General features: G+C 42.2%; 1 protein-coding gene across 1 annotated transcript in view; it reads left to right on the forward strand.

Annotated features, from left to right (window-relative positions):
* The window catches only part of LOC121859514 (E3 ubiquitin-protein ligase MYCBP2-like), a 162,595-nt gene that overhangs the window by 113,096 nt on the left and 22,660 nt on the right, over positions 1-26,839 (forward strand). The window contains exons 48-61 of the mRNA XM_042356373.1: positions 858-1,016; positions 1,705-1,936; positions 2,362-2,511; positions 10,610-10,729; positions 14,791-14,954; positions 15,359-15,603; positions 16,906-17,159; positions 17,847-18,094; positions 18,920-20,287; positions 21,521-21,695; positions 22,401-22,604; positions 24,900-25,129; positions 25,815-25,979; positions 26,092-26,252. Coding sequence (XP_042212307.1) covers positions 858-1,016; positions 1,705-1,936; positions 2,362-2,511; positions 10,610-10,729; positions 14,791-14,954; positions 15,359-15,603; positions 16,906-17,159; positions 17,847-18,094; positions 18,920-20,287; positions 21,521-21,695; positions 22,401-22,604; positions 24,900-25,129; positions 25,815-25,979; positions 26,092-26,252 — 3,875 coding nt within the window. The remainder of the gene's footprint in view (positions 1-857; positions 1,017-1,704; positions 1,937-2,361; positions 2,512-10,609; positions 10,730-14,790; positions 14,955-15,358; positions 15,604-16,905; positions 17,160-17,846; positions 18,095-18,919; positions 20,288-21,520; positions 21,696-22,400; positions 22,605-24,899; positions 25,130-25,814; positions 25,980-26,091; positions 26,253-26,839) is intronic.

A 26,839-nucleotide genomic window follows, 5' to 3' on the forward strand; every position in this document is an offset into this window, starting at 1 on the left:
ACACCTCCACCTGTTGTCACCACCTCCTCCTCCTCTCCACCACACCTCCCCTGTTGTCACCACACTCCTCCTCCTCTCCACCACACCTCCTCCACCTGTCCTCTCCCACCACACCTCCACCTGTTGTCACCACACCTCCTCTCTCCTCTCACCACACCTCCTCCTGTTGTGTCCCCACCCCTCCCCTCCCCCACACTCCACCTGTTGTCACCACACACCTCCTCCTCCCTCTCCCACACACCTCCCCCTGTGTGTCACCACACCTCCTCCTCCTCCTCACCCACACCACCTCCTGTGTCACCACACCCTCCTCCTCTCACCCACACCTCCACGCCTCCTCCTCCTCTCACCACACCTCCACCTGTTGTCACCACACCTCCTCCTCCTCTCACCACACCTCCACCTGTTGTCACCACACCTCCTCCTCCTCTCACCACACCTCCACCTGTTGTCACCACACCTCCTCCTCTCACCACATTAATAGACTCTTATGGATCCAAACTATTTATTCATTGTTCTCCCTTATGCTGGCACGACTTGTCTCACTTAAGTCATCTGTAGAGCCTTCTGTTATTCTGTTTAATATTGTACAAAGTTTGATGAAGAGCATTGTATCAGAAATACAGTTACACTTAAATTCTTAAATATAATTAGTATTCTGTGTACGTCTGGTATGATTTGTGTAACTTCGCAGGTTGCGCCTTCTTATTTTCACTACCCATTAATTCCTGCAAACTATTTGTTTTTAGTAATCCAATTTTTAAACTTTCAGTGTAAAGAAGTTTATCAAATACTGTACTGTACATTGATGTGAAATGTCATAATTTGTATTAAATATTTTTTCTTCATCACGTCAGGTTCACAACAGTGATGGAGTTTGGTTACGTCTCAGCCCTGAGAGTATACGCCAGTATTGCACTAATGGGTATTCAGAAGCTTGGTGTCTGCAGTACAACCAACACCTGGGCAAGACACTGCTGGTACCGCTAGACCATCCTAAGACTATTCTAGACCAGGTATAGCACTGTACATCTCAGTAGTAACGAATAAAAGAAATTATGGTTGGCACAAGACTGTAGAAGTATTACATGAAAGAATATCTGTTATGCCCTAAGGTGGAAACTCTTACATCACTCATACAACATGATAGGGAAATGTTGACACTCTTAGTGGATCATACAGCTCTAACCAGAAAATACAGTACACCACATTCAAACTGCACAGCATGCCAATGTAAGATTGTGTTAAATAATTTGTGAAGCCTTTTCCTTTCCCCAACACTGGAAATGAGTCCCTAAAATTTATTCCCATTCTCCATCTAATTGTTATACTGTGTAGATGTATTACATATTTTATTCCTTAGTGACCAACATTAGGGTTACCAGGTATTCCATGGCAGTTAGGTAGGAGATGTAATTTACTAAGTTTTCTGTGAGTGAAGTAAACATTGTATCAGTAAATGTACACACTAGGTGGGATTAGTACCTGTATTGTGATTCAGTATTGCATGGTGATTCTTGGTCTTGCTCTTGTGTTATATTAGGAGTCTACAGTACTGCATTGTGCATTAATCCTTGCCATTTCCTTTTAAAGTTGTATACAATACTGTTTAGGAATTGATTTTGTTAGTTATTAATTGGTATAATAGTCATGAATAATTCTTGTGAACTGCTTATTGGTTCTTTACTTACCTCATCTCTCCAGGTGATAACTGACACCATAAGTCGACGTCGTGATGGAAGTCCTCGCCGTGAAACTACACTTGGTGCCGATGGTGCTGAATGTACTACTGGAGGAGGAGGAACGTACACTGTGGTTAAATGTGGTGCCTCGGGACACAACATTCGTAGTCAGCCAAACTTGAAAGCGCCACCAGTTGGAATGCTTGTCCTAGGAAATGTTATTACAGCAGATTGTGATGCTAAGAATGCTGATGGTACGTCAACATCAACTATTGCACAGGATGTTGTTAGATGCTCACTTGAAGATTAATTACTGACTTCATTTTAAGTCTTGGGGCTCACTGTGTGTCAAGAAAATGTATCAAAGTACGATACAGAACACTTGGTTTACAGTAAACATCCCCTACTGTACAGTACAGTATACTATAGTAATGTGTGCTGACTTAACCAACCATTATACAGTACATAATAGTGAAAATATAAATAATAAATTATTGACACTTAGGAACAAAACAGTTTTGAAAGGTGTGTGGTAGATCATTTAGGACTACAAAAAAGAACCATCTGTACAAGAGCAGCATACCCTGTACAGCATCTGCTTACCACAGATGAATGTAAATGGAGCTTCTTCGTTTTTCTTTTCTTTTTTAAATTTTTTCCATCTTTCCTACACTCTTAGGTACGTGGGTTCGTTTGGATTCAGAGAGCACACGCAAGTATTGCTTCACTGATGGGGAGGCGTGGTCTCTAGCTATGTCTCGAGGTCACACTCTTTACCTTCAGCGCTCCCATAGCCACAGTCACCCCTACCCATCATCTCTGCCTGGTGGTAAGTTTGCCTCTTTACACAGCTTGCATTAACGAGTAGAAAGCTTCTATTGTCAGAAAAAAAGGAATAATTTGTCTACACATGAAGCTGTTAAAGGGAGAGGTGGACGACAGGACAAGTAACTAAACATAAGGTGAACGTTAACTCACCATAATTTAGAGATACTCATTGAAGTGCCTTTTATTAGAGTTATGAGTAAAGTTTATTATACACTATTTGTTTTTTCTCTTTGTTTATAAACATTTAACCCTCTTATCGTCAGAGCCTGAGACACATATGTGCATGAAAACTTACGCTCAGCCTCGGAGGTTGTTGCCGAAAAATCGTTGAAATATTTTTTTTTTTTTGTTCAGGGCTCATATCTCTGCCGTGGAATTGTTTTATTAATTGTAATGGGGGTCTCTTCTAGCATAAAATTGTCTGAAAAATTGTATGAAACCATAAAAAATGAAAATTCTTGAAATCTAAGCAACTTTTTTCGAGTATAAGTGGAAAATGTTTAGTAACATCTCGATTTCCATTCTCATTTTCCTTGTATTATGGTGTTCATTGATATGTATTATACTATACCAAAATAAAGAACAAGGCCTGTAGAATATCGTGGTATAAGGAAAAATATTATAACACAAAAACTAATGGAATAATTAAAGGGCTGAGCGGCACACCTCTAATGGCCAGAGCGACACTGGCTTCACGCTGCTCTGCTACACACACGATGACCAAGACGGTCTCGGGGAAGGTGATAAGGCCCACACAAAGAAAACGACTTCTGTCAAATGGTGTCCAAAGTCCAGTCAATTTCACTGAATAGTTTTTTGAGTAATTTGAAAAATTAGCCTTTTGGACATCACATTGGCATCGTTCGAGGCTGAGAGGGTTAAGACTTTCAGATTTAAGTTTTCTCAAAAAGAACTTTGTTTAAACATTGCCAAACAATTAAACCCATTGGATGTGCTATTTGACTGCATTTAAACAAACTTTTTACCACGTCTTTCTAAAATCACGCCAGTTTGTTGGAACGCACCTCGGCTCTCTCTCCTGCGTGGCAAACAAGAGAGCCAGTAACTGTTACCTTACTGTGACAACTTCACTCATAAACAAATACTCTATCAGCTGATCGCTGCCACCCACGCTGTGACTCGTTTATCTCTCTCTTTATTTTCACTTTGTTTTCACAGTTAATTAGTTATGTTATGAATTTTATATTCTCAATAAATGTTTGATAAGTTAGAGTTATTTTTTATAATGCATGAATAGAGTTATACAGTAGCCTCAGGTTCTTTGTTAAAAATATTAATTTCTCAACAACCTAAGTTATAGTACTGTACAATACTGCTGTTTTCCTCTAAGTCAACCCTCGGTAATCAACAGTATTTGGGGGGGGGGGGATCTGGAGTAGCTGAATGTCCAGACTATTGAAATCCAGTAAAGTGTATAGAAAATACTCCCCTATTAGACAGTGTTCCCAGATGACCCGAGAGTGAAATACTATACAGTACAAAGTTCCAAATCCAATAACCTTGGGACTCCAGGGTTGCTTTTTATTCCAATTACAATTTTCAAGCTATATGTATATATTCACATTTATTTTTGAAAACAAAACAAAACTATGAACCATTATCTCTCAATATTATGTACAAACTAATTATGGAAGAATGAAAACATTATAGTTATCATCATCATCAACATTTTACAGTGATTTTCCATGTGTCTGGATTAGCATTGATTACCTGATGGCAGCTGTCCATGCTGCACGGTCTCTTGCAGTCTCTCATCAGGTTCTTAACTCTAATGTCATATCTTACAACCTCTCCCCACACCAACATTTACCTGCCTGTGGCTGTCCTCTCCTCCATAAATAGTCTCATGCACCCAGTTGGTCTGATTAATTCTCTCCACATGTCCAAACCCTCTCAGTCTGCCTTTACACAGTGCTCTCCATACCCAGCCACCCTCTTAAGTGGAGCCCCCATACCTGGCATAAACCCAAACTGCATTCATTATGGATAAACTATTTCTAAGGCAGAAATCTATAAACATGTCGCCCTGTTTATTTCTTGTTCATTCTTGTCCCTATTCCAGAGTGTCCAACAATCCCTTCAAATTTGTTGCTGCTTACATGACCATTGAAGTCACCCATAATGATAATGTCACTATCACAGGGTAAAATGTTGATAGTGTGTTGGAGGTGTACACAAAACTCTTCCTTTACTTCAAGAGTTCTTCCTTGTTGAGGGCGTGAGATTAGATGACTGACAGTTGGTAGCCTTTCAGTATCAGTGTTACAGCAGTGATTCATTTGTTTATGTATCACTCTCACTCCATGGTTTGTGTCATGGTCTCTGCCTCAGTATACAATGTGTCATGGTCTCTGCCTCAGTATACAATATCATGGTCATTGTGTAGTTTTCTGCAGCTTTTTCCTTTCCATTTAGTCTCATATAACCCCAAATTTTTTAGCTTCTTCTTGTCAATCATATGGATGAGTTTTTCATGTTTATTGTAAAATATTCCAACATTTAAACTTCCATTATAAAAGTGTCCTTCAGCCATAGTCCTTGTCTGCTCCAGAGGGATTTGATCATTGCCAATCTGTCCATTCTGAGGCTCTCTGCTTGGTTCTTGAGCAAAAGTTCAAACCGCCATTGTTTTGCTGGCCTGTCATGGCTTCGCGAATCTGTTAATTTATACCATCAAAGTTCCTGTTGCTTCCCGAGGGTCACAGGTCTACTGATATCAGTCCCAAGCAAGGAACAATTTAGGCTTAAACCGTCACACCTCAGCAAGGTTACAGACTCTTGCACAGGTATATGTCATCCCCTGTACTGTGATGGAGCACTGTACTGTACTGTACTATGCTGTACTGTATTGTATTCATTGAGTTTTGCTTCCTGCTGTTGAATTGTCATGCCCCCTTGTAAGAGTGTACCATCGTACGATATGTTTTCCCATGTTGAGTGGGGGGGCTTGTCCTTGGCAGCGCCTGATGGCCAGTGCCCAGCTGACGCTGTTATAATAAAGTCTATAGAAAACATGGTCTATGACTCCAACCTCCCACATGGCGCACAGTGAGTAGGATATGTCGGGGCCCGACACGCCATTACAGCCCTGACAAGAACGCTGACATGGCCCCTACACGTCCACGATTCTCGACGCCCTCAAGGGGACGCCAGGGCTTCTCTACACCGGCCGGGAACACCACGCGCGCCCAGCAGCAGGCCATGAGTGCATTGATGGCTCAGATGGCGTCTCTAGGTGCTGGCGGTGGTCATGCTTCTATGCCGGTCATGAAGCCCTCAGCAGCTGTCGCTCCAGAGAAGTGTGAGGCAGAAATGCCAGCAGCTGCGTTTAGGACATGGAGGCGGTCCATGGAGTCATGGGTGCTGTTGAACGGGTGGCCACAACTGGTGGCCACACTCCACATTCGCCTGAACTGCGTCCCCGCACTCCAAAGAGTGATTGACTCGAGATACCCCAGCGGTCAGTGGGAGCAGCTCTCGCCCAAAGAAGCCCTGGACGCCATCAGTGGAATGGTTCTTCAATCTTCAAACCAAGCTGTGAAATGGAACGAGTTTTTCAACAGCAAACAAGGTGAAGAGGAGCCCATGAAAAGGTATTTTCAACGATGCTTCTCAGAAGCAGTGGAGTGTGAATTTAAATGTCCCACCTGTGATAACGACCTCTCTGAGTACATGCTATTACGTAAAGTTATGGTGGGCCTGAGTAACCCAGTGTTGAAAAGGGAAATTTTCCAGGGGTACTCTAGTTATAATAGTGTTGAAGTGCTTAGAAACAAATGCATGTTATTTGAGGCAGCAGTGAGAGATGCTGGTGTATTGTGTCGTACGTCTGGCCAGGCAGTGGTGGGAACAGTTGCGGAGGCAGTGGCGGGTGGTGATGACGTCACCGGTGAGCCTGAGGTAGCTGCCGCCCGACCTCCACACCCAAGTCGAGGACACTGTGGTAATTGCGGCGTGTCACATGCCCCTGGTAAAAGTAACTGCCCTGCAAGTGGGGCTACATGTCGCAATTGCGGTAAGGTTGGTCACTTCAAAAGGTGTTGTAGGAGTAAGTCAACCCTAAGTGCTCCTGTGGATGTGTCAGGCGCTGTTACAGTGGCAACAGCCCAGCTATCCCGCCACCCCAGGTTACAAGTGTTCGTGTCCCAGGCCGGGGGCAATTCCCCCGCCACCCCTGTGCTGGCTGTAGCCGACACGGGTGCTATGGTGTGTGTGGCAGGCGCATCCCTGCTCCGGGACATCGGTTTGTGTCCGGGGCAACTTCGGGCCCGTAATGGCTTAAGGGACGTGGCGAACAAACAGCTCAAGTGTCTGGGGTCCGCCCCCTGCCGCCTCGGTGTGGACGAGGGGTCCACCGTCCAGGAGGTCTACTTCGTGCAGACAGCCAAGGCCCTCTATCTGTCATTGGAGGCCTGCAAGTGCCTCAACTTGGTGCCTGTCGACTTCCCGCTCCATAGACGTGCTGTGGCTGCCGTGGGCGATGGAGGGGAGCGGCACACTGCCGACGATCTACCTCCGAACCGTTTACCTGAGAGCAGCCGTTTCCCGCCGAGGCCAGTTGAGATACCCTTGCCTCCTTTGGAGGAGAATGTGGCCAGGCTGGAGGCATGGCTACTCACGCACTTTTCGTCTACCGCATTCAACACCAGCAGGTCCCCACTGCCAGTCATGACTGGTCCCCCTCACCGTATCCACCTGACGCCCGGCACGACCCCCTATGCCTGTCACACACCCGCTCCCGTTCCGAAACACTGGGAAGCGGAGGTGAAGGCCCAGTTGGAGGAGGACGTCAGGAGAGGCGTCATCCAGCCAGTGCCTGCTGGTGAGGCTACGGAGTGGTGCGCCAGGATGGTCGTGGTGGCCAAGAAAAACGGTCAGCCCAGGCGCACTGTGGACTTCCAACGCCTCAATGCAAGCTGTCTGAGGGAGACGCACCACACACCTGCACCATTCGACATGGTGTCTGGGGTGCCAGTGCACTCGTTCAAAACCGTCGCCGACGCCTTTTGGGGATTTCATCAAGTGGAGTTGGAGGAGGAGAGTAGACGCCTGACCACATTCATCACGCCGTGGGGACGTTTTCGATACTGCAGGACGCCCATGGGACATTGCTCAGCGTCAGATGCTTACACCAAGAGGTTTGACGACGCTATTCAGGATGTGCCCCGCAAGTACAAGTGCGTGGATGACACTCTCCTCTATGACTCCAGTGTGAAGGGGGCGTTCTGGCACACTTACGATTTTCTGGAGACCTGCGCTCGCACAGGTATCACGCTGAAACCAGAAAAGTTCTTGTTCTGCAGGAGAGAAGCTGAGTTTGTGGGTTTCCTCCTGGGGTGGGACCTGTACCAGCCCACTGCCCAACGTCTGTCAGCCATCAAGGACTTCCCCATGCCGGATCAGCCATCAATCACTGACATCAGGTCCTGGCATGGCCTGGTTAATCAGTTGGCTCCCTTCCTTGCCACTGCACCTGTGATGGAGCCCTTCCGTGAGCTCCTCAAGAAGCCAGTGGGCAAGCAGGTGTATTGGGACGACCAGCTGCGGCTCAAGTTTCGCCAGGCCCAGGACACCATCTGTCAGTTGGCCAGAGACGGCTTGGTGTACTACGACAAATCCAGGCCTACGGCAGCTGTCACTGATTGGAGCAGGGAGGGCATCGGCTTCGTCGTCCTGCAACAATACTGTGCCTGTGCCTCTCCAGAGACGCCCTTCTGCTGCAGAGGAGGGTGGCGGTTGGCTCTGTGTGGTAGCCGACATCTGAGCACGGCCGAGGCCGGTTATGCTGCAGTAGAAGGGGAGGCCCTGGCTGTGGTGTGGTGCCTGCGCAAGGCCAGGCTGTTCCTCCTTGGCTGCCCGAACCTCATTCTGGTGACGGACCACCGCCCCTTAGTTGGCTTGCTAGGGGACAGAGCCTTCACGGATGTGGCGAATCCGCGCCTGTTCAGGCTCAAGGAGAAGACCCTGCAGTACCGATTCACGGTCAAATACTTGCCAGGGAAGCGGAACTGTGCAGCTGACGCCCTATCCCGCTTCCCCTCCCTCAGGGCGGCGCCTGATGCGGAGGACATGGACCAAGAGGAGGACCTGTGCGCTGCAGTGTGTGCAGTCACAATCGCAGCACTGGATCAGGATGGGTGCATCACTATGGACGAAGACACAGTGTGCAAAGCGGCGGCGGACGACCCAGTGTACCAGATTCTAGTGTCGAGGGTGCTGGCGGGCGACTGGCACCCCCACAAGTCACAGGAGGTGGCCTGTCTGCGCCCGTACTTCTCGGTGAGGGACAGGTTGGCTGTGGTCAGGGGTTTGGTCACCTACACCTTTGACCAGGGCTGCGTGCGCCTTGTCATCCCCGACTCCCTCCGCCACCGGGTCGCCGTTAACCTGCATGTGGGGCACCAGGGCCTCGACTCAATGCTCAGGCGGGCCCGGCAGTCTGTCTATTGGCCTGGCATGGAGGGTGACCTGCAGTATCATCGGTCCCGGTGTGCTGCTTGCGAGACCCACGCCCCTTCCCAGCCTCCGGAGTCGTTGGTTCTGACCCCAGCGCCAGACTATCCCTTTCAACAAGTGGTGGCCGATTTGTTCCACCTGCAGGGCCGCACGTACCTAGCATATGCTGACCGACTGACAGGTTGGCTGGAGATCGCCCACTTCCCCAACGAGGCCACCTCTGGAAAAATCATCGCCAGTCTGCGGGCCTACTTCACGAGGTGGGGGGTACCTGAGCAGATCTCCACAGATGGAGGTACCAACCTTGCCAGCCTTGAGATGACAGATTTCCTCAAGTCATGGGGGGTCGAGGTGCGCCTCTCGTCGGCCCACTTCCCCCAGTCCAATGGCAGGGCAGAGGCTGGGGTCAAGGCTGCCAAGAGGCTCCTCAGGGATAATACTGGGCCCGGGGGTAGCCTGGACTGCGATAGGACATCCCAGGCCCTCCTCCAGTACCTGAACACGCCTCTGCGGGGGGTGAACAAGTCGCCCGCCCAACTTGCCACCGGCCGCCAGCTCCGTGACGGCGTTCCCGTGGCCAGACAGCACTATAAGGTGGACCAGCACTGGCGGCGGGCACTTCGTATGAGGGAGGTGCGCTTGGCCGAAACACAGGATGGGGTCCTGTCGCGGAGGGAGGTATCCCGCCAGCTGGCTCCCCTAGTCGTGGGCACGCAGGTGCGTGTGCAGGACGCAGCTACCAAGCTCTGGGACAGGACAGGCATAGTGGTGGAAGCCCGCCCTCACAGGCAGTATGCCGTCAGGTTGGGTGGCAGTGGCAGGGTGTCCATCCGAAACAGACGCCACTTGCGAAACGGCTCCACACCTGTGCCTACTACTCCGGTGGTGCACCAAGCTGTGCCTCCTGGGCCCCCTTCTGCTGTGCCCTCCATACCCGCGCCCTCCTCCGCACCCACGGCCCCTCCCCAGTCGAGCGCGGCCAGGCCCAGGAGAGGCCGTAGGCCTCCGGGCTGGTTGACGGACTACGTGGTGTAGTGTATGTGATGTAAAATCAGTTTAGAGGTTTTTTTTGTTTTTGTTTTGTTTTTGTTTTTTTCCTTTGTTTGACTCGATTTTCCTGCATTATTGTTGTTTTTATGAATGCATTGTTTTCCTTTTGTTAGTTCAAAGGTGCATTGTCATTTCCTTTTAACTTGGGGGGGAGATGTAAGAGTGTACCATCGTACGATATGTTTTCCCATGTTGAGTGGGGGGGCTTGTCCTTGGCAGCGCCTGATGGCCAGTGCCCAGCTGACGCTGTTATAATAAAGTCTATAGAAAACATGGTCTATGACTCCAACCTCTCACACCCCTAGACTGACACTCTCTCTCAGGGAAGGTGTTCACTGTGCTGGATCTCATCAGTTCCTCACCTTGGCCTTCAGCCATAAAATGGAATTTCAGGCTTCAGTCATTAATTTTTCCTGTTACTTTATTTTCCATTGAAATGCATATACCCTGTAGAGTACAACCTCTTGTAGGGGTACACCTCACTCTTTTAGTTGCTTAGCTCAGCTCATAGCAAGAGTGAAAATTAGAAACAGTTAGTTGATAAGGTTTATTAATTAATATTATGGTTTCAGATGCAAATAATATGGTTGGTCATCAGGGATTTGACTTCACCCATGCTCAGACTAGTCCTGTGTTTCGTCCATTTCAACAGCCAGCTGTCAGTGGTGATCCCTTTGTCTTTGGTGCAATAAGTATGTACATTTTTGTTTTTTCTTTGTTGAAAATAGATTTCAGGGGAAGTAACAAATTGTAACAGGTTGGCTAACTCTCTTTTCATGTGTAATTTCTGTCAGGAAAAAAAATTGTCTGAAGGAGTTTTTCAGTCATATATATTATGGAAAATGTTTTATGGTGATGATAACAATACTGTCATGTACAGCATTGAGAAGTACAATATGTGATTTCTTAAAAGCAAAACAAAAATAGTCTTAGGCTTTGTGGTTCATATGGAAGTGTTAATACTGTTTGACTTTAACTCTTAAGCTACAACATACATTATCTGAGTTCACCGACACATCTATGACAGTCCTCACATGAGAACACCCATTTTTGTTTCTAAATTACATGCCAATTTTAGCATTCATAAAATTTGTCACATGACTCGGTAGACGTCACACTACCTACACCTGAACAGGGCTCTCAGTTGCCTTTGTCATCATGGAAGACTCATATGCATTGTAAGTGGCATTCTGCTGCCCTCCAGCTCCTCAGCTGATTCACTACATTACCAGAGGGGAAATATTGTACTGTACCTGGTAATAAAAACAATTTAAATATTTCTTCACTATTGTTCTCAACATTCTTGTAGGGGGACATATAAGGACATCTTCCAATAATGGGGAAATGTTGTTGAAGACTTCTTTGTAATACTGAAAATTATATAATAGAATATATTTTCCTGTAATTTATTTATTTTGCTGTTAGTTTACATTCTAAACTGTAAGACAGGTTTAGGAGTAAGGTTAAGATCACTAAAAGCACTTGGCTGTGGTGTGGATGCAGTATATTCATTCATAAATAAAAACAAATTGTTGAGGTAAGTTGTGTTGGGTTTATGAAGGATTAGCTGATGTTGTCTCAGAGACTTGCTGATAGGATGTGGATTGTACAGTACTGTACTAAACTTGATAGTCACTAAAATGTTACATACTGTACTAAACATCACCTAACAGTAGTATGTACTGTACTGTACTGTACTTTATACTCTAGATACTGTAATGTCATTCATGATTAAAGAAAATACTGCAGGTAATACAGAAAATGGTGAAAATTACTTTTATTCATATAGAATTACATAACTGTTTGCAAACAGAATAAAGTGTTTGGATAATCAGGTGACTGTATTTGGTGACACGAACAGTGTCATTTGTAATGGTGAGTACATCACACACTAGTAAGGTACAATGACTCACTCTGAAAGAGAGTTTCTATATTATAACAAATAAAAGTTATAAAAAAAAATATATGCCCTACAATAGAAAGATATGATGCAAACTTCTGTTTGGTGAATGAAGGTTCTCTAAATGTTTCTTCAAAGGTTCTCTGTTACCTGCAGTGTTGTGTTGCCACCTTGACCAAAGTGTTGACACTTTCACCTATTTCTCACATGATTTGTTAATATTTATTTTATTTCTTACAAGAATATTCATGAGAAAATGACAAAAACAAACAAAAGATAATTCTTTAAATTACATCCATGAAACATTGAGTACAGTACAGTGGTCCCTCGGTTAACGAACTCAATTCGTTCCAGAGGGTCATTCGTTAACCGAAACCATTGTTTCAATGGGATATTGGGTAATTGGTTCCAGCTCACAGAAAAGTATATACGAAGTAAAGCCAAAAATGCATAAAGTCACCCGTGTACCGCGGAATGTGAGCATCCTGGGTTCTGGCAGGGCACCGCGTAAACGCGTAAATGTGGAAACGCGGAATGTGGGACCGCGTAAAGTGAGGGTTGACTGTATTCTGATTACATGTACAGTTCAGCTTTGTCCTTAGGACAGTGTTTGCATGTAAATGAGTTTCAATAAATGAATAAAGTTACATATATTGAGCCAAAAATAATAGTTTAAAAACTTTATGTAGACAGAGCTTGGATGGCTAAATTTTAGAATGACCAATAATTCTAATACTGTATAAAAAAATGCACAAATATTAAAGAGCACAATTTACTTTATATTTACTCCATTGGAAACGAATGTAAACATAGTAGAGATTACTGAATTGGCTGAGTATCTCCTCAGCTTATCAGCTGATGTTCAAAACAAAACTTGATTTTCGTAAGGGTTTCGTTAATCTAATTTTTTTCGTTAACCGAATTGAAGATTCTTATGGAAGTTAATTCGTTAACCGAAATTTCATTAACCGAGGCGTTCGTTAACCAAGGCGTTCATTAACCGAGGGACCACTGTGCAAAACTGGTAAAAAATAATTCAAAGATCTATTTGCCAGATGAATAGACATTGCATAAGGTGTATAGCAGTGAGGAGATGAAGAGTGGTAGAGGGGTCGCTGTCATTCAGAATCACTCGAGTACCTTAGTGGTGGTTGTGATGTCATACTGCCAACATCCAAAACACTTCCCAAACTGATTGATGATGATGAAGGCCGAGCTGGTGACAAGGAGCCTTGGTACATGTAGATCTTGCAGGGGACGAGGCTTGCTGAAGCTGTCAATTTTCAACTTCATGAATCGTTTTATTTGCTTGAGAATATCAATTTCCTAAACGTTTCTTAGTTTTTCTTGACATTGTTGTCATTAATTGTGTACGTATATTTCAATTTAAGGGTTAAGTAGTCCACCAGTCCATGATGTAAGTTTATTTAGAGGCACTTCAAATAGTATATTCAAATAATTAATTAGACTAGAATCAGTTTAAACATCTTTAGTGATGGAATATTTTTTGTTTAATTTTCAAAAGGTATTGCTAGAGGAATAACCATATCTTTCATAAATTTACTATTCATCTCAAATCCCTGTTACTACTCATACCAATTACCTCACACATTTAAAATCTATGCTATTACCCACACCACCACCACAGTTACCAGGCCTGGCAGCTGGGAGCAGTGCACGATGCTTAAATTTGCTGTGACAAAATCCAATTAATTACACAAATGTCAGGTAAATACATTTTGCAATTTATCCCAGATGCTAAGCATTTCTTTATGTACCTTCACAAGAGGTAAAGGAATTGCCACATTTTTAAGTATTCAAGTACTCTGTCTGCAACAAATATTGGTCCATGTTATATAACTTGAGGCATTTTTTATACTGTAAACAGAGCCTGGTTACTATCCGCTAAATTGAATTGGGTTTAAAATTTTTCGTGTGCCAACTCAGTGGTGTCTCGGGCCTCTACACACTAAAGTCTTATGTGGACTGTGTGTTTAACTGTACCTGGGATGGTTACATCAGTTTCTGCCACATTATAATGACCAAAAAAGGACACTGCCAGACTAGCCCTTTTTTTCTCTCACCATGATTCCCTATACCCCTGTAATATGTCTGGTGAGGAAAAGGCTCATATCCTTGCACTGTTAGTGAAAAAGTTCCTCTGAGGGAAATCCAAGCTGAAGCACAGCAACAATTGAGAATGAAACGTGTGACATGCAATCTTCCCTCTAATTCTGTTCTATGAAGGAAATCATGTCTTAGGAGGTCCACAAAGACATTCAAGGCCACTAACATGCTTATGAGATAAAAAGTGATGAAGACTCTGCCAATATCTGCAGCAGAATGAATGAAGTCCACCACAACCTCCTTCAGGATGTGTCAGAACAAACAATGTAACACCAACTGCAAAAGAAGCTGAACATACCATCTAGTTCACCTGCTAAAGAATCTCCATGAATGATATACAGTACAAGAATACTGTATTTTTTACTGGAGTGACCTGGGAACTCACTGGACCTAACCCAACAGAGTATACAGTATGCAGTATCTCGCTTGTAAGAAGTCAAGCAGCTGTGGACAATGGATATGGGTCTTGATTATTTCCAAACACTTGTTGAATTCATGCTAGATTTACTTCAATTGGTGATAAAATAAAAGGAAAATTTTTTTAACTATTAATTAATATGGTGATAAAAGTTTCATGTGTTTTATTTATCCTTAGCTTATGTTGTTTGTTAAAAGTCTTGTAAAAAGATTACAGGACCAACATTTTTTGCAGACTATATTGTAATAGGAGGACCGGCAGATTGATATTTAAAGTTTTTACATTTATAGTTTTTAATTTGTTTCTAGCTCGAGGTCGAGGTGATGGAAGCAGCAGCACTGGTACGCAAATGACAACAAATGGAGGAGACGCCAGTATGTGCACTCCACAGAAATCATCTCTTCAGTTAGTTGACGCAAACACCACAACTGATGAATCTGAGGCCACTGGAGTCACAATGAAACAACAGCAGGTAAAGTATTAAACAATGTAGCTTACTTAAGGTTTGGTGAGAATTTGGGTAAATGTGATCTCGTTCTTGACTAAGATGAGAGTCTCTATTCCAGCAATATTATCCCAATTTTATTATGTGTTTTATATAATTTGTTCAACACAATTATGTATTCAAACGTTACATTTATTGTTCAAACCTTGTACCATTTACTGTTGTTAAGCATTTTGTGGTCCTTTAGCCTCAGTTTTTACTGTTCCATTGAAATTAGTGCATTAGTATGTATTAACACATTTCATGTTCCCCTGAGTTGTAGTCCCAAATACTGTATACATTAACAAGTGATTCTACTGTATTTGATTTTCTTCTCATGCTATGAAGAAATTATTTTTTGATGTTATTACATTGAATTTATTTCCCACAAGGATCCTTCGTCCCAGCACCCAGGGAAATTCTCTGTTCTTCACCGCTGGTTCAAGGAAGAACAGCACAAGCACACTCCTCCACTTGCCCAACAGCAGCAGCAACAGCAGCAGCAACAGCAGCATCAGCAACAACAACAGCAGCAGCAACAAGTACAACAACAACCACAAATACAACATATCCAGCAGCAGAATCAAATATATGACAAAAAATTAGACAAAAAACAAACACAGCAGTTGGCAGTATGGTGAGACACATTATGTTTTATATAAAATAGGAATTACTATTTCACTTTATGGCTTATGACACCTGAGTGAGTAACCTGCAAGATCCAGAGCTGGTAGGTGTCCCAAGAGAGGGTTTACTGTTGTATAGAGGACATACAGAAGGTTTTATAGCTGGATAACACTGTTCTTGAAGACAGAGTTGTGTAACAAGCTGGAGGTAAGTAACCATCTTAACCCAAGAATCCAAGTTTATGCCAAAATTCAAAGATGGTTAATTGGTAGGTAGTAGGCAGCTACCACACAGGGAGGTACTACCACCTGGGAAGATATTGGCAGCATAATGTGTTGTCTAATGGTAGACCCTGCTGCCATATGTGACCAAGTCCCAGGTTGATGATCTGACTTTCTGCCTCATTTACACACAATTGCAGGGTCTCAATTGTTTCTCTTAATATTGACAACACAACAGTCACACAGTATATTGTTTCTCGCTCTTGATCTTTTCTTTTCTTTTTTTCCTTTATGGTTCTTTATTATTATTATTATTATTATTATTATTATTATTATTATTATTATTATTATTATTATTATTGCAGTGTTGTTATTATTACAGGTATTATTATTGTTATCATTTTTATTTTATTACAGTATTTTTATTTTTTTTTTATTATAAATTTTACTTATCTGTATTATTATTATTATTATTATTATTATTATTATTATTATTATTATTATTATTATTATTATTATTATTATTATTATTATTATTATTACCCCCCAGGCCCTGATGTGGGTCAGTGACCTGTGCCTTGGTGGGCTGATCCCATTAAAAAAAAAAATACTAGTCAGTTACAGAGTCTGGTGAGGAGCTTCATCTCTACACATGCATTTTATTATGAACTTACAACTACAAATCATGTGTGTGGTTTGGTGTCCATTACCCGGTATGCAAATTTCATTGTACGGGTATTTGTTGTGTTGTACTTAATCCTAATGTATTATTGGTGTTGACCAACAAAATGGGATGAACTTTCTTATTTAGTGCTAAGGATTTTAGTGATACTTGACCACACCTATGACTCGGTCCTTCAGTATTGCCCTTAAGATATTTTTGTGGCACGTGTACCTCTGATGTGGAAGAAAATAGAAGTGTCTAGGAGTCATGTGTGGCCCTATATAGCAGCACAGTGCTATAGTTTTTGACTGTTAGAAACAAGTTTCAGACATATATCCTGTCCTTTGAGCTTACTCTTTGTGTAGTTTATACCTTATGAACAGAATGTGTTGCTCCAATTATTTCCAATAAAATAATATATTTCCAGTTTGTCTCGTGATGTTCCTCCTGAACTGCAAGGTGTGTCTGTGAAAGATTTAGTTAAAGCTATAGGAGAGTCTCGGGCTAATGGTAATGGTGCCACTCCACCTCGCACCCCGCCTGCTACACCAAAACGGCTGTCACGCTCCTCAAGCCCGAGAGCAATTCCAGTGGGTCCTTCTGGAAGTGCTACAGTTATACAAGGATCTGGAACTTCCCCGCGCCAGATATCAAGATCTTCCAGTCCAGTACCTATTCCAGGTAGGCTTTTTTAAATGGCTTAGTTTGAATAGGTATGGAATTTATTGACATACGGATACCTGTATTAGTCAATGGTGAAGGAAACAAGTCATCTGCATGATGCTTGACATATTTCCCTCTCACAGTCCAGGAGTCAGGGGCTGGTAGTCCTACTTTCTTCTACAATAAATTCTTGTTCATACATGGGGTAGCATCCATATAGGGGTCCTATGATTTTTAATTGTACAATTATAAATCCTTCAGTTAATTGGTAAATAATGGTTCGGGTCCAGTAACCACCAAGAACATTCATTACAAGTGAATATGATTTTTTTAGACAAATGAATTAGTTATATGATATCAAAGGAAACAGAGACTCAGAGAAACAACTTTACTCCTAACATTGTGTCTTGATGAGGTATTGATAAGTTGGAATACATAATAAGGCACCACCAAGTTATGCTTCAGAGGGAATGTGTCCAAAGAAATCAACATTGGAAGAAATGTTTGTTCCATTATTTCTCCCATGGTCATGCTTATAAGGACAACTGTGGCTGATAAATCTACATTCTGAAAATACTAGATGTGTGATACAGTACTGTACAGTATCTGAATTATTTTGATCTGTAGGATTGTTTACTGTAATCTTCAATTTTTGTCCATAATTAACATATAAATCCTAATTTAATTTTGTTTATTTTTTTGTAGGTCGTGGCAGAGAAAGTGCAAGCAGTTCTCCTCTACACAGCTCACCGCGGGCAACTGGTGTGTCACCATTAGTTTCAGGAGCTGGTGTTGGAGGAGACAGAGCAGCTGGTAGTCCTCCATCTGCAATTCGCAGTGCAAATGATTCTCTTAGTGATACAAGTGCATTTGTGTCCAGTTTAACACAAGATATGTCTCATTCACCGAGCGTTTCCTCTCTGCCAACTTCAACACCCAGCACTCCAAGAAGGGTAAGTGTTGTTGTAAAATCATTTTGAGGAGCAGAAAATATACAATACAGTTTATGGGTTATGAACAAGCATAATTCTTAAATAAACATTGTATGTAAGATTTGTGAAAGACTTGAGGCTGCATGAATAAAACTCACCCATGTAACTTATCATTGAGTTAGCTGGGAATTGGAAAGTAATTACAGTATTGCCATCTGGAACAGAATCGTCTCACTTGGTCACACCATTGCACTTTCTTAATTTGAAATCTTCCCTTTTCTATTTTATAACCTTACATCTGGATCAAGCAACTCTGTCTAGCCAGCACATCTATGGATAAAGCCCCGGTCCTCAGGGCCTGACTTACTACTGGGATCTAAAAATTAATTAAATTTTATTTCTTTTATCAAGAGCAATTTTAAAGAATTATTACCCTTTTCATCTCAAGAGTAACCTTCTAAACTTCAGGCATTAATTAAGTAGTTTAAAGTTGTTGATCGTGAATTACCAACTTTCAAAAAATATTGTTACCAGAAGCTTTGTGGAAAATATATATATTTTTTCTAATTCATGCTCTCTTTGAAGGGACCATTTTTTAAGATATGTTTTGGTCCATCCTTGAATTGGATGGACCTAATTGTATTAACTTTTCTGCTTGCAATATGAGGTCAAGTAAACTTTACTCTTTATGTCTCAAGTTAACCAGAATATTACTGTATAGTGTATTTCAATCATACCCAACACTTTAAAAGGTAGTGATCAATCCTTAATCACTCAACTAAACAAACAAAAGACATCTCTCTTATTTGATTGTAAAATAAATTAGTTCTCTTTTTTCTTCAACAGGAACCATTAAGCACCAGTCCAAAAACAGTAACCCAGACAGCAACTCAGACCAGTCCAGAGGGAATCAAGTTCAATATTGGCTCGACAGGTTCAAGAGATGAAAATCTTCGACTGTCACCTAAAATGACGCGTAAAGATCGTTCTGGAAAGCCACATAGAGGGAAACGTGATCATGCCTTGTCTCCTGCATCGACGCAACGAGAAAAACCGGGCCCTAGTCGTGACAAGGTGAAAGAGGCCATGAGTCCATCTGTGGCGGAATGTTTACGGGCAATTTTTGCTGCATTTCTCTGGCACGAAGGAGTTGTTCATGATGCCATGGCTTGTGCTTCTTATATAAAATTCCATCCGGATTTAACAAAGCAGGGAACTTTTCACTGGAAGCCTCGATCAACTACTGGCGCAAAATCTGAAAAACTAACAAAGGAGCAGAAAGCTCGACAAAGACATTCAGTAGAAGTGAGCACTTACAGCTACTTAAATAATGTTACCCTCCAGAACACAGATGATCTTCTTAAGCCAGGAACCAATGCCAACATCAATGAAGTGCCCCGTATTAGTGACAATAGTGACGATGAGGCGGCAAATAGAGCTGGAGTGTGTTATGTTCAGGGACCTCAGGGACAAAAACTAGCAACAGTAATGGAAGGAGGTTCTGGACCGGATCCTCCAGACTTGCCTCCAGTTCTCCGTCACGTTGTTCTTTTGTGGGAGGAACTCACGTCTAGCTGTCTTAAGGCTGTTGCTCAACAGATAATACTTCCGTCGCCCACTGTTCCTGCACGTTTGAAAAAGTCAGACAAAGTTAAAGAAAAGAGCGACCGTGAAAAGAAAAAACATAAAAAGAAATCGGGCGGCATTCCCATGTTTGGTGTCGACCCAGTAGTAGGAGAAGACGAGGACGGCGTGTGTGAACTGTGCGGGAACAGTCTTTCTCCCGAGAGTATTGAACAGCACTTTCGGACTTTACACCCGGGTTGTGGTGGGTCTTCAAAGGGCTGTGGGTATGTGGGAACGCGCTGGAAGGTCTTCCCGACCAAGGACCGTGTAACTCAGCCGTGTGGTGAGGTGATTCGTGGGTGTTTCCACATGTGTTGGAGTTGTCGCAATAAACATAAAGGACAATATAGTCAATTTTCTGGTAGTAAAATAAGTAATGGTAGAATAAAAAGAAAATCCAATAGTAAGTTGCTTTCTCCTCTCCCACAATTGGATGCCCATGTGATAATGAGGAACAATGCAATGTTTTTACTGGACTTAGCAAGTGCAGCGACGCCAGCCATCCCGTCTCGAAGCCACGTTCCAAGAAGATCACCTTGTGCTATGCCATCAGTGTCTCTTAGCCCAGACAACAGTCCTTTCCCAAAGGTAAGAATACAAATAAAAACATTATTGTTGAAACTTTTCTAAATGAATGTTTGGAGAATATTTGATTTATGCATTGTTAATGGCATCACCATCACTGTGATCATCAACATGACCCATTATGTGGTCCTGATGTCACACTACTATTCCAAAAATATAAGTGAACAGTAAGGTGGGAGCCTTTCTACTGTACTTCATTCTAGATGTAATATTCCTCTGCTGGTCCTCTCTATAATAAACTCCATTAATACCATAGATCTCTTAATTCCAAAAGGAACAGCTGATTCTTTGGTAAGGTTGATGTCAATAAAAACATGAGTCACTCAGCCTCAGGCAACTTCTCCTTACAGTACAGTAGAGTATATGTCTCTGCTGATTCTAGGTAGAAAACAGGTTTACAGGAAACCATCCCAGTGAAATACTGTATAGTGGTGCAGTACCTCTTCCTCTGTGTCAGTTGGTTGGACCGCCAAACACTTGAGTCTGGCTGGTCGTTGTCTGTAATCTGCTTGTTAATTGGATAAATAAGTGGAAATGTAATTTTTTATGTCATTGCATGTGTATGAGAATGTAGATACAATTTAATGTATCTATAGTTATATACAGTATAACTTTTAGCACATGACATGTGTACTTTGTTCAATGATCATAACAAATGCCAATAGACCATTGGTTAGTAAGACATACATTGTATACACTGTGTGAGAATCAAAACTCCAGACCTAGTGTACATCTTTATTTAAGCCAAGAAGCTTTCTTTCTACTGTCACCCATAATACAAGTCAGAGTTGATCTGTTTAAGCTATTTTGAATATACTATACCAACCAGCCTTCCCTTACCATCAGACCCAGTCTCACATAATGGAGATGAGACACAACAGTTGGCTTCATGAGGCTGGAAGACTTATAGTCATAACTCTGTCCAGTTAACACACATGATGCTGAGGTTGCTGTCTGCCATGTTTTATTTCAAGGTCAACCTGCCATTTTGATATTCATTAACTACTGTAGTTGGCTGCCACTGCGATTAAATGCATCCCATCAGCTCTGCCAGGGCTCTAGGTACTACAATAACCATTTGTTGAGGCCTCTTATGACACACAAGGGATAGTTTGTGTTGATTATCACTAAGAAGTGAGTTAAGTTTTGTGATATTCAGAAATTAGGTCAATTATAGGATGAGTCCTATTAATAATGAAATATTTTGTGTTATATAATGACATCCTCTTTCTGCAGGTTGCATTCCAGTGTTTGCACACCCTGAACTGTCAGCAGCAGCACCTTAACCAACTGCGAGAAGACCTCCTGTTGCACCACACCTTTCACTCAGCAGATAACACAGACTACCGCAGCAGTTCTGCCGAGTCTCGTGATAACAATCACAGGGAACACTCACCCTTCTCACCCCCAGGTACAGTACAGTACTCTATATCAGTTTGTGATGTGATGCTTCATGACTAGGTAGTACAGTACTGTACTCTTAACTATACTGTGTTTATATGTTAAGACCCGAGTCTACTGGCTTTATGATATCTGATTCATGTCCAGGACACAGGACACAGGACACACTCTCTTGACTTACTTACCGGGGTACTAGTGGACACATATTGCTTAGTTTTATAGTTCGGAGAACAATACAGCAGTAGTGCAGGAACTTGTGTTGGAAGCTGTACAGTATTCTTCAGTGTGGTATATTCCTGTACTCCTTATGACTGGCCAGACACCAGAGTTATCTTTAGCCTGGTTCATTTTCTTATCAGATATTATATGATGCCAATTCCATCTGACTTCTTTCAATGAATGATTTTATTTGAATTTTTTATTTTTTTTGCTTTTCAAACAACAAATACTCTCATATTGTCTTTATTACCGAGGCAGTTATTTGGAAGACTTTCTTTTCTTGTGGGCTTAGTACTGTACAGTAGAAATAGATTATCCATGCTATTAATGTGTTACTTAAATCTTTCTCATCTTCATAAGTCAGGCTGATCATTTAGGGACATTTGAGGAAATTCCTCCTATAATTTTATAAATCAGTTAGCTCAGTTCATTATAATGATAGCAAGTGTACTGTATATAGAGTAATTGTAATACAAACCACTATTTTTCCCTCAAGGAGCTTCACACCAAGAATCTCCTGCATCTGACACAGAGATGCCTCGGGGCCGTCCATTCCATCGATCCATCTCAGTCACAGTTGGTACCTCAGGACAAGACTGGAGCTCTGCAGCAGCATCTGCTTCAGCCTCTCAGCTTGAACATGACCACAAAGCGACTGTTGTTCTCAGGAAACGCAACAACAGTAGTGGGGAAAATGCAGGTATGTGCTATATTATTTAAATGAACAATAAGGTTTTCTTGGAAGACAATTTGAAAATAAGAAAATAATGTAGGTTTTTAAACCAAGGAATAAGAATATAAGTTCATTTTTTCTTGTTCACAAATTGCATTAGATTGATACTATAATTACTTAATAATAACCAAATAAATGGTAATTAGCTCCAGTATAACTCCCCTATTTAGAGAAGAGTAATTTTTCTTGTCATGAAGGAAAGAGCAGGATAAACAACACAACCTGAGTCACACCAGTCCCCTGCTTTACCTCTACTGTGCTGTGTTGTGCTGTATGGCTGTAAATTTATTACTAGTGGCAGCTGTTCCTCTGATAACACTCACCATGTTATTTATTTATTATCCTACACTTCAACAACCCAAAACAAGGTATAAATTTCATATACCAGTAGATATTCAGTAAAATTATCATACACATTGGTTCACCATGTACTGTATATAGACACAGTAGGTATATCAACATCATCACAAGGTTTGGACCCAAGTACAGTACATCACATTCCCAGAGTGGTAAATCAGCAAAGATGAACACATTGTCTTTTTCACATGTTTTCACAGACTTAAAATTAATCTTGTACAGGATACATCTCATATATGATTACAGTGAACCCTCACTTTACGCGGTTAATTCAACCCACAGGGTACCGCGGAAAGTGAGAAACGCGTAAAGTGAACAACATAACATATGGGATTAATTGAAATAGAGACCGGGCCGACCCCCAAACTCCACTTTTTCAGACACAATACCTACGTTGTAGTAAACCTAACTTCTTAATTTTATGATGGTATGCACACACAATTAATAATTAAGAGAAATATTAATAATATTAGGTTTTTTAACACTTACATTAGTAGAAAAGATGGCTGGGCACACGGGGATGGGGGGTTGGTTCCGAGGCAGAGGGCAGATTATTGGCCCTCACCTGTATCACTTGTATCAATTGTATCACTATCCACCACAGAGGCTTGCGGGGCCTCTTTGTCAAACCCCTCAAAGTTCATGTAAGTCCATATCCTCACTATAATTATCACTATCACTGACTTGGGCCGGCTGTGGTGGGTGGCGGGTGAAGAACTCGGTAATGTTTTGATGACTGGGCGACCTTGTGCGCACCCTGCTCGCGCCGCTTGCACAACATGGCGGATGGCGGGAGAGATGGCGGGAGGTTTGGATCCAAAAATGGCACGGCTCGCCAGCCGCTCTCCGCGTAAAGGGGTACACGCACCGCGGAATGTGAGCATTCCGGTTTCGGCAGGGTAACGCGGAATGTGGGACCGCGTAAAGCGAGGGTTGACTGTACTGTATTGTAGTACTGTACTGTATTGTACTGTATATGATTACTGTAGTGTACCTACTCAGGTTATTAAGATAATACAACCAGAATGTTTAGTATGGACACATGACCTAATAACAGTACCTCCAGTAGTTTCTTCATTAATTGGTTTACAAGGATGAATCTCATATTTGTTTTATAAAATGGATCCTGGGACAGTACTGTATTTACAAATATACAGCACTGTACTGTAATTCATTTCACACTACAGTGTAGAGTATTTAATAAAAGGGAAAATAAAGTCAGCTGTATGGCACTGGGAATTCTTTAAAGTTAGTTAGCTTTCAATTAAGTACTGCAGTTACTAGTTAGTGATATCTCTGTTAGTCAGAACAATTGGTGCAGAGCACTTTTGGGAATGAGAGATTTATGGGTAATGAGACGACTCTGTCAAAGCCGGAAAAAATCCCCCATCTCTGGAATTTTCCAGGTAACGGAAAAATTTTCTTGGAAGCTCCAGAAAATGCGCCTGAATTTTCATCTCACAAATCCAGAAAAAAATATCCCCAGAATTTTCTGGGTACCGGGAAAATTTCCTTGAAATTTTCCAGAAAATGTACCTCTTGGAAAATTTTTCCCCAAAGCTGGAATTTTCCGCAAAATTTCGGCTTTGGGAATGATTTTCAGAAAATTTTTTTATTCCGGCTATCGGAGAGTTCTGGGTTTGAGGGATTCCCGCTAACGGAGATTTTACTGCATCATCTTCCTTTACAGGAGAAAATATTTGTATAAACTTTGTGATAAATGAGGGATTGGTCCTGGAAACCTTCTATGTTGAATGAATAGTCTGGATCATCACCTTCAGGAGGAAAGGTATAAAGGGAAAAAGAAGTTAGGATTAATACTGGAGTTACCTTAGTAATCTAAGTATTAAGGTTGTGATTATTTATCTAAAACTAATACTCACTGTTTTCATTTTCCTGAATCAGTTGATAGTGGTGGCAGCTCCCTGTTGGCTCACCCGTCAGCAGCCCTGGAACGTCTGGCTGTGTGTATTGAGCGAGGGGGCGGCCCAAATGGCGACCCAGGTGGACGAGCGCGGCAGGTCATCATCAGACCCATTATGGGCTTTATATTCCAGAATCATGACCTGGAAACCCTTGCCTTTGCAATGAGACATGCAACTCGAAAAGCAGCTGCAAGGGTTTATGCAATGCAGGTACAGTACTGTGAAAAAAAAATTATCAGTTATATAAATTTTCACTTACAGTATACAGTACTGTATTAATATATTGGTTCACTGAAACAGGCTTTGAAAAGTTGAGTCTAATAAGAGTCAAATCACTTGATCCAGCACTTGAATGCTCACTAGGCTTTCAGTCAACCATTGGATCAAATGGATTTAATCTTCAACCTTGGTTCCAATTAATGAGATGGCAACTTGTAGCTAAACTTTATTTGCCTGGGTAGTGTATCCTTACACATCAGCATGCTACTCTAATGGCAAACACAGACTCTGACACAGTATATGGAGATACAGTGTATTAAAGGTTCTGTGCTTTTTCTCATTAGTCATAAACATAGATTTTCATACTTCAGCTTTTCTATTTCTTTTACCTACCCCCACCAGAAAACAGAACTAGGGTATAATAAAACCTTCCACTGGAGTTCAAATATTTATGAAAATTGGTTAACATTTACTTCTGTTGAAATCATTGCCAAATTTTATAGTAGTCTTGGGTGAAAGAAATTACTGTATTATCCAGCTTCAATGAATTTGTTTGTCTCTGTAGTTTTCTTTGTAACTTATTCCTTCTATCCTTAAGTTGAGATTGTCTAATGTAAAAATGCTTCTTGTTTTATGTGTACTGTATATGTGGTGTTTACTTACATTGGTCTTACAGGCCCTTAATTGGTTATTGCGAAGTGTGACTCAACCAACTTGTCTACATGACTTGTTGTGGTGCTTTGTTGCCGCCCTCACTCCCTCCAGTACTCCCTTGCCTCCCCCGCCTGATGACCATAATCCACAAGACCAACATCATCTGAGAGACAAGGCTCATGATACGGTGAGAAATTATTTACTCTTATTAAAAGAAAAAAGAAAAAAAAACTTTATATGTAAATGATCAGTATTTTATCTTTCTACCAAGTTAAGTGAAAAGATATATTCGATGACAGGATGGTGACATGGTGGTGTTAGAGCATCCGTTGAGTGATGTTACTCTGGCGGGTGATGCAGTCCATCCACTACCCCGGACGTTTCATCAGCTGCTGCAGACAGTTGCTGACCTCATGATGCTCCTCCCACCAGGATCACCTCTGCAGATGATGGCTGTTAGGTAGGGCAGAATATTATGGTTATATGAAGCCTTTGTGTGTGTGTGTGTGTGAGAGGTGTGTGTATTTATATGTGTGTGTGTTTGTGTGTGTGTGTGTGTTTGTAAAATAATAATAATAATAATAAACGGTTTATTAATAGAGTTGCAGCCGGTGGCTGAAAATATACAAACTTACATTTGATTTAGACATAATGATTTGCGTTGAATACATTTACAGGGCTGTACAGTACATAAATCAGGAGTTGTTTATTATTTTAACAATAGATGGGATGGTGCTATTCGTATATCTATCGGTGCGGGCTCTTTATGGGCTGAATTTTGTTGTAGTGGTGGACTGTGCGAGGTGGGTGGGGGACTGCCGGTGGCAGGAGGTTGCGATGACGAGGATGGTGCAGTAGTCCACTGCCAAACCTTGCTAGTGCGTGGTGGTGGAGGTCACTGAGGGATGGCATTTCCAGGGTGGAGAGAGCGTTGTTGTAGCCGGGGTAGTCTGCGCCGAGCATGATTCTGCAGGCCCTCTTCTGTACCTTCTCTAGCCGATGTTGTTGGGTGGAGTTGAGAGAAGACGACCAGGCTGGTGACGCATA

The sequence above is a fragment of the Homarus americanus genome, unplaced genomic scaffold (assembly GCF_018991925.1).
Source record: "Homarus americanus isolate GMGI-L3 unplaced genomic scaffold, GMGI_Hamer_2.0 scaffold7626, whole genome shotgun sequence".
NCBI lineage: Eukaryota > Metazoa > Arthropoda > Malacostraca > Decapoda > Nephropidae > Homarus > Homarus americanus.